This window comes from Amblyraja radiata (genome assembly GCF_010909765.2).
Source record: "Amblyraja radiata isolate CabotCenter1 chromosome 42 unlocalized genomic scaffold, sAmbRad1.1.pri SUPER_42_unloc_1, whole genome shotgun sequence".
Lineage (NCBI taxonomy): Eukaryota > Metazoa > Chordata > Chondrichthyes > Rajiformes > Rajidae > Amblyraja > Amblyraja radiata.
Window position 1 is genome coordinate 1,888,986 of NW_022630087.1, and position 8,302 is coordinate 1,897,287.

At 57.2% G+C, this 8,302-nt stretch overlaps 1 protein-coding gene across 1 annotated transcript; it reads right to left on the reverse strand.

The window, feature by feature from the left end:
- Nucleotides 1-231: 231 nt before the first annotated feature.
- LOC116969007 (zinc finger protein 696-like) lies at nucleotides 232-6,718 on the reverse strand (the record flags this gene model as incomplete). Its single annotated transcript, XM_033015983.1, has 2 exons — nucleotides 232-430; nucleotides 6,671-6,718. Coding segments are annotated over 2 exons (234 nt in total), but the record flags the coding sequence as incomplete, so codon positions are not given.
- Nucleotides 6,719-8,302: the final 1,584 nt, after the last annotated feature.

An 8,302-nucleotide genomic window follows, 5' to 3' on the forward strand; every position in this document is an offset into this window, starting at 1 on the left:
TGGTGATGCCCTTGCCGCAGTCGCTGCATGTGTAGGGCTGCTCCCCGGAGTGCAGGCGCCTGTGTACCTTCAGTTGCGGAGTCGACTTGAAGCTTTTACCGCAGTCGGAGCAGGCGAAGGGCCGCTCACTGTTGTGCGCCTGCCGGAGCCGCCTTAGCCCTGACAACTCGGCAAAGCTCTTGCCGCAGGTGGAGCAGCCGAAGAGCATCTCGCCCGTGTGCACCCGCCGGTGGATCTTTAGCTTTTATGTCGTCTTGAAGCTCTTGCCGCAGTCGAAGCAACCAAAGGACCTCTCGCCGGTGTGCACCTGCTGGTGCTCCAGCAGGTTGTTGGAGCGGGTGAAGCTCTTGCTGCACTGGGCGCAGGTGAAGGGGCGCTCGCCGGTGTGGGTGCGCTGGTGCTTCAGCAGGTTGTCGGAGCGGGTGAAGCCCTTGCCGCTTTGGACGCAGGTGAAGGGGCGCTCACCGGTGTGGGTGCGCTGGTGGGACAGCAGGCTCTTGGAGTGGGTGAAGCTCTTGCAGCAGTAGCTGCAGGTGTAGGGCTGCTCCCCGGTGTGCACACGCCTGGCACCTTCAGGTTCGTGGACAATTTGAAGCCTTTGCCACAGTCGGCGCAGGTGAAGGGCCGCTCACTGCTGTGCACCCGCTGGTGCTCCCGCAGCCCCCACAACTGGGCAAAGCTCTTGCCGCAGGTGGAGCAGCCGAATGGCCTCTCACCGGAGTGTATGAGGTTGTGCCGCAGCAGGGTGTCATAGCGGTTGAAGCTCTTGCCGCACTCTGAGCAGTCAAAGGGGCGTTTTACCGTGTGCACCCGCCGGTGGGTCTCTAGCAGGCAAGGGCTCCGATAGACCTTGCCACACACGTCGCACTCATAACGCTTCTGCTTGTTGTGCCCCGTCATGTGGTCCTGTATCGAAGCTCAGCCCCTCGAAGCTCAGCCCGCACACCGAGCAGATGGGGGCGGGGGCTCACCGGCACCCTGGCCGCCCCTCAATGGCCGCTCACGTCCCCGTCTCTACGTCCACAGCAACGACTCCTAAACTCTGCAGGAGGGGAGCACAGAGGGTCAACAAGCTGGCAAACAGGACATTACCAACGCGTGAACATTACTCGTGCTTGAAGGGGGGAGGGGGCAGGGGGGAGACCGGAGGGGGGGGGGGAGACGGGGGGGAGGAGGGGATGAAGAGGGGGGAAGTGAGGGGGGAGAGATGAGGCGGTGAGGATCAGGGGGGAGGGGGAGAAGGGATGGGGAAGAGATGGTATGGAGGGAAGGGCGGAAGTGGTGAAGGGGATGAGGACGGTGTAAGTGAGGGGAGGGGGTGAGGGGGGGATGAGGAAGCAAGTGGGAGAAGGGGGGCCGCTGAGCAACGTGGCACCGCGTGGAGCCGCCAGCCCGTGCGCCAGCCAGACCCCCTGCGCTGTGACGTCTGCAACACGCACGGCGCGCACAACCGTCGCCCCTGACGTCACCCCCGAACCGAGGGGGGGCTGCAGGCCCCTCCCCGCCAGTGATTGGCGCCCAGTCACACGGGAGGCCGCATTTTTTTTTTTTTTTTTTTTTTTTTTTTTTTATTTCAAAATATACTTTATTCAATTGGTAAATATATACAATTTCTGAACCATTCAAAACAAATTTCATCCGACATTTTCGGAGACTATACAAACTTTTTCCAGTACAATTTTTTTTACATTTGTCAAATTTCACCAAACAGTCCCCCACCAGTGCCACTCTGTGGCCCCTGTTCAAGTAATAAATATATACAATGTGTACAAAGTGCGAAAATTTCCATCTGACATTTCAAGTTCCACAAAAAATGTCCCCCACCCGTGCCACTCATGTGGCCATCTGGTGTGGGATACCTTCCCTTAATTTAATTTAATTTGAGGGGCGTCTCCACCATACTGTGCCCCCCATGTCCAGCAGCGGAAGGACCCTAGACTGTGGCCCTCCCCCACCGAGCCTTGGCGTTGGCTGCACCAAGCTTCAGCGAGTCCCTTAGCACGTACTCCTGCAGTCTGCAGTGGGCCAGTCGGCAACATTCCCTGACGGACATCTCGCTCTGCTGGGTGGTGAGCAACGCTCGGGCAGACCAAAGAGCGTCTTTCACCGAGTTGATGACCCTCCAGCAGCACTCGATGTCAGTCTCTGAATGTGTCCCTGGGAACAGTCCGTAAATCACAGAGTCCTCTGTGACGGAGCTGTTCGGGATAAATCGTTCCAGGGACCCTTTCATACCTCTCCAGACTCGTTTTGCAAATCCACACTCTGCAAAGAGGTGGGCAACCGTCTCCTCTCCATAGCAACCGTCCCGGGGGCAGCGTGCGCTGGTAGTGAGGTTCCGACGGTGCAGGAAGGATCTAACTGAGAGGGCTCCCCTCACCGCCAGCCAAGCCAGGTCTTGGTGCTTGTTGGTCAGTTCTGGCGATGAGGCATTTTGCCAGACAAGCTGGGCAGTCTGCTCTGGGAACCACGCCACCGGATCCATCGAGTCCTTTCCCTGCAGTGCCTGCAGGACATTACGTGCTGACCACTGCCCGATGGACTTGTGGTCAAAGGTGTTGGTCCGGAAGAACCTGTCAACAGACGTCAGATGGGGCGGCAATGTCCAGCTGACTGGTACATTGCGTGGCATCTGCGCCAGGCCCATCCTTCGCAACACCGGGGACAGGTAGAACCTCAGCAGGTAGTGGCACTTAGTGCCCACGTGCCTTGGCTCTACACTCCGCCTGATGCAGCCACACACAAAGGTGGCCATCAGGATGAGGGCGACGTTGGGCACGCTTTTGCCCCCGTTGTCTGCCGACTTGTACATGGTGACCCGTCGTACCCGGTCCATCCTCGACCCCCAGATGAACTGGAAGACGGCCCGGGTGATCCCCGTGGCGTAGGAGGGAGGGACAGGCCACACCTGTGCCAAGTACAGCAGACCCGAGAGCACCTCACACCTGATGACCAAATTTTTCCCGGTTATGGAGAGGGAGCGTTGCTTCCACAGCTCCAGCTTCCTCCCCACCCTGGCTATCCGCTCCAGCCAATTCTTGTTACTCGACTCAGCCCCCCCGAACCAGATTCCCAGCACCTTCAAGAAGTCAGGCTTGATGGTGAAGGGGATGGAAGATCGGTCGGGCCAGTTGCCAAAGAGCATGGCCTCGCTCTTCCTGCGGTTCACCCTGGCTCCCGTGGCCGACTCAAACTGGTCACAGATGCTGATCAATCTGCGGACCGACCTTGGATCCGAGCAGAAGACGGCGACATCGTCCATGTACAGGGAGGTCTTGACCTGAATGCCCCCACTGCCTGGCAATGTCACTCCTCTTATGCTCGCATCCTTCCTGATGGACTCGGCAAAAGGTTCAATACAGCAGACAAACAAGACAGGAGAGAGAGGGCAACCCTGCCTGACTCCAGACCTTACAGGGAAACTGTCTGATTCCCACCCATTGATTTGGACTGCACTACGGATGTCGGTGTAGAGCAGTTTGATCCAATTTCGGATTCCCTCCCCAAAACCCATTTTGGAGAGCACGTCCCTCATGTACGTGTGCGATATCCTGTCGAAGGCCTTCTCCTGGTCCAAGCTGACTAGGCAGGCATCCACCCGTCTGTCCTGCACGTAGGCGATGGTATCTCTCAGCAGCGCTAGGCTGTCTGAGATTTTCCTGCCAGGTACAGCACAGGTTTGGTCCGGGTGGATCACCCGTCCCAGAGCAGACTTGACCCGGTTGGCGATGGCCTTAGACAGGATCTTGTAGTCTACATTCAACAATGTTATGGGTCTCCAATTCTTTATATCTTTCATCTCCCCCTTCTGCTTGTAGATTAGGGTGATGCTGCCCTTCCTCATGGAGTCTGACATGCTGCCGGCTAGAAGCATGTCGTTGTACACTTCCAGCAGGTCCGGGCCCACCCAGTCCCACAGAGCCGAATACAACTCGGCCGGTAAGCCATCGCTTCCGGGAGTTTTACTCGAGTCAAAGGAGCGGATGGAGCCAGTCAGCTCCTCTAGGGTCAGTGGTTGGTCCAGACTCTCCTGCTTGCTGTCCTCCAAGACCTCCGTGATAGAGGACAGGAAGTTCTGGGAGGCGGTGCTGTCTGTGGCCTTTTGGTCATACAATTCCGAGTAAAAGGATTTGCAGACCCTCATCATGTCTGTCTGCGAGGATGCTACCGAGCCGTCCTCCTCCCTAAGGCTGTTGATCACAGAGCTCCCCCTGTGAACCTTATGGAAGAAGAAACGTGAGCACGTCTCATCCTGCTCCACATGGCGGACCCTGGATCGGAAGATGATCTTGGAGGATTCAGAGGTAAAGAGCCGAGCTTGCCGGTCCTTCACCTCTCTAAGTTCCTCCCTCACATCCACCCCCCTCGACTGCAGAAGGAGCAGTTGTTGCAATTCTGTCTGGAGTTGGCACAATTCCCTCTGACTCTGTCTTGCTCTCTGAACCCCTTTGGCTATGAAGAACCTCTTAATGTTCTCCTTGGTTGCTTCCCACCAGAGTGTCGGGGAGTCAAAGAGGGGCCTCACCGTTCTCCAACGTGCGTAGTCCCTCTTTAGCTCCTCCACGTTCTCCGGGGTCAACAGCTTCACATTTAACTTCCACGTCCCTCTGCCTGCCTTCCGGTCCTCCTGTAGGTGACAGGAAGCCTGAAGGAGGCAGTGGTCAGAGAAGAACACCGGCGTGAGGTCGGTGTGTCTCACCGTGACGGCCTTCGTGGTGAAGACGAAGTCTATCCGGGATCGGGCCAAACCGTCCGATCTCGACCAGGTGAACCGCGGCTGGGACCCGCCTGCAGGGTCGCTGAAGGCGTCGTGCAGCTTTGCGTCTTTTACCGTTTCCATCAGGAACTTGGACGTGCTGTCCAGTCTGTTGTCGGCACTGCCGGATCGTCCAGCCGCATCAATGATGCAGTTGAAGTCACCGGCCAGAACGAGCTGCCGGGACGTGGCCAACAGCACTGGGAGCTGCTGGAGAACGGCCTGCCGCTCGCTCCGCACGGGTGGGGCATACACATTAATCAGCCGGAGCGGAGAACCACGGTACATTACATCCACCACGAGGAGACGCCCCGCAACCACCTCCCTGACCTCAGTGATGGCGAAGTTCCCTCCCCGCAGCAATATCCCCAGGCCAGAAGCACGACAATCATTGCCCCCCGACCACACAGACAGTCCGTGGGGCCACCATCGCGACCACCTCCGATAACAGCGGAGGTGTGGCAACCCGCACTCCTGTAGAAAAGTCACATCTGCCTTGACCTTGGCCAGGTACTGCAAGGCATTAACACATCGCGCAGTGCTCTTCACACTGCGCACGTTTAAGGATGCCAGTTTGAGCTCCATTGTCCTTTAGAGTCCGTTTTCCTGCTCCCTCATGCCCACCGCTTCGGTGAATTGCCTCACCTTTCCTGGGAGGCCGCATGCATCATGGGAAGAAGGTCACAGAGTGCTGGAGTCACTCAGCGGGGAACGTGGACAGGTGCAGTGTGGCCTCCCGCCGCCAGGCCACAGAGACACAATGACGGCGCCGCCAGGTTAACACAAGCCGTGGGATCGCCCTGGGGAACGGAGGGAGGAGGGTGTGGGTGGGGAAAGGACGCGGGGCCGAGCGGCGGCGGCGGCTGCTTTTCCCACCTGAGCTCCCGGCGCTGAGAGGAGGCCCCGCCTCACGTGACCGGCACCAGGTCCCGCCCCCTCCCTCTGTCCCAACCACTGACGGGCAGCGCCAGCGACCAATGGGAGCGGGTCCAGCAACGCCCCACCGGGCCGACGTCACAAAGCGTCTGGTCCCGCCCCCTCCCTCTGTCCCGCTCATTGACGGGCAGCGCCAGCGACCAATAGGAGTGGGTCCAGGGAAGGCGTCACAAAGCATCAGCTCCCGCCCCCTTCCCGCTTCCAACCAATCAGAGCCCCGTCCCCGCCCCTTTATCCTATAGGTCGGGTCGTAGCCCCGCCCCTCGGATGGACAGCCCCCTCCGCCAATCGGAGCCGCCCATCTCGCCCTAGCAACAGTTGCCAGGACGCGGCCGGGCCAGACAACAAGATGCTGCAGGAACTCAGCGGGAGAGAAGGAATGGGCGACGTTTCCAGGTCGAGACACTTCCTCAGGCTGAGAGTCGCAGGAGAGATGCAGACGGTGATGTGGAGTGAAAAGCATTTACATAGAAACATAGACAACAGGTGCAGGAGTTGCCATTCGGCCCTTCGAGCCTGCACCGCCACTCAATGTGATCATGGCTGATCATCCAACTCAGTGTCCTGTACCTGCCTTCTCTCCATACCCCCTGATCCCTTTAGCCACAAGGGCCACATCTAACTCCCTCTTAAATATAGCCAATGAACTGTGGCCTCAACTACCTTCTGTGGCAGAGATTTCCACAGATTCACAACTCTCTGTGTGTGATAAAAAATGTTTTCCTCATCTCGGTTAAAAGATTCCCCCCTTATCCTTAAACTGTGTGTGTGGCCCCTTGTTCTGGACTTCCCCAACATCGGGAACAATCTTCCTGCATCTAGCCTGTCCAACCCCTTAAGAATTTTGTAAGTTTCTATAAGATCCCCCCTCAATCTTCTAAATTCTAGGGAGGGTGGGGGGGGGGGGGTGTGATAAATCTCTCTCTGATTCCCCCCCCCCACCCCACCCTCTCTTTCTCTCTCCCCCTCTCCCTCTCTCCTACATCTCTCCTTTCTCTCTTCCCCCTCTCTTTCTCTCCTCCTCTCTTTCTCTCCCCACCTCTCCCTTTCTCTCTCTCCACACTCTCTCCCCTCTCTCTTTCCCGGTTTCTCTCTCCCTCCCCTCTGCTATGCCGAAACGCCAACTCACCGATGGACTGCGTCGCCTAAAATCCAACTCACCGAAATGCCGCTCGACCGAGAAGTCAACGAACGGACATGACGTCGCCGGGGGGAAGGGACTTGTCAGCGATTGGTCCAGACCCCTGCGTCCATCACATCATTGGCAAGTGAGAACGGGAGGTTGGGGGTAATGTTCTCATAAAAACCATTGCTGACTGGGCACTCTGAATCCGAGCACCAAGTTGTAAGCGGCCGAAGGAGCACATCCCTCGGGACAGTGCACACTTTGCCAGAGCCACGGCCGCCCTCCGCCTCGTTTACCCCGTGCGGCCGCACTACGGCGGGCTGTGAGTCGGCAACGCACACACACACACACGGGGCCTGGTGTGAGGGTTGGGGTCCGATGGCGGTGCATCGCGGTCAGTGACTCTGGGTGGACGGAGGGACCAGCCTGTCCCACACCTCTTCCCCACCCGGTCCGTGTGTGTGTGTGTGCGCTGCCGACTCAACGTCCGTCACCGTGGAGACCAGCCGGGCGGCCATGGCCGTGGGAGAGTGGGGGCTGGCCCGAGGGATGAGTTCCTTCGGTAGCTTTCAACATGGTGCTTGGGTTCAGAGTGCCCAGTCAACAATGTCTTGTGTGTGAAAATGATCCCCTCCCTCTCGTCTCCACCGGCCAGTGATGTGATGGACACGGGATGTGGACCAATCGCTGACAAGTACCACCCCCCTCCCCTCGCCCCCCTGGCGACACCATGTCGGGTATTTGACTTTTCGGCAAAGCGGACTATAGCCTATAGTGAGTTGGCCTATAGGCGACACAGCCTTTCGATGAGTTGGCGTTTTGGCATAGCGGTCTTTCGGTGAGTTTGCCTTTAGGCGTCTCACCCTTTCGGTTAGTTGGATTTTAGGCGTCCCGCCCTTTCGGTTAGTTTGCTTTTCGGCTTCGCACGCTTTCGGTTATTTGGCTATTCGGCTATGTTTCCGTTCGGTTTTTGGCTTCCACTTCTTTGTTTCGGCTTCTCATCCTTCGATGCCACGTAACCTGGTCCTCATTTCTCCAACTCTGGGCAAGAGACTCTTTTTTTACACATCTTTAAGATCAACCCCATCCTCCTGCGCTCCATGGAACATAAATCCAGCCTACTCTACCTCTCCCGATAGCTCGCCCCTTTAGTTCTGGCAAAATCCTGGTAAATCTTTCTGAACCCTTATAAACTTGCCAATATCTTTCATACAAAATTGTGCCCAGAACGGAACACAATATTCTAAATATGGTCTCACCAACGTATTCTACAACTGCAACATGGACTCCCAACTTCTATACTATGTACTCTGACTGATGAAAACCACCTTATCTACCTGCGACTCGACCTTCAAGGAACCATGGACCTGCACTCCCAGATCTCTCAGGTCTACCACACTCCTCCGAGGCCTACCATTCATTGTGTATGTTCTGCCCTTGTTCGACATCCCAATATGCAACACCTCACTCTTCTCTGTATTAAA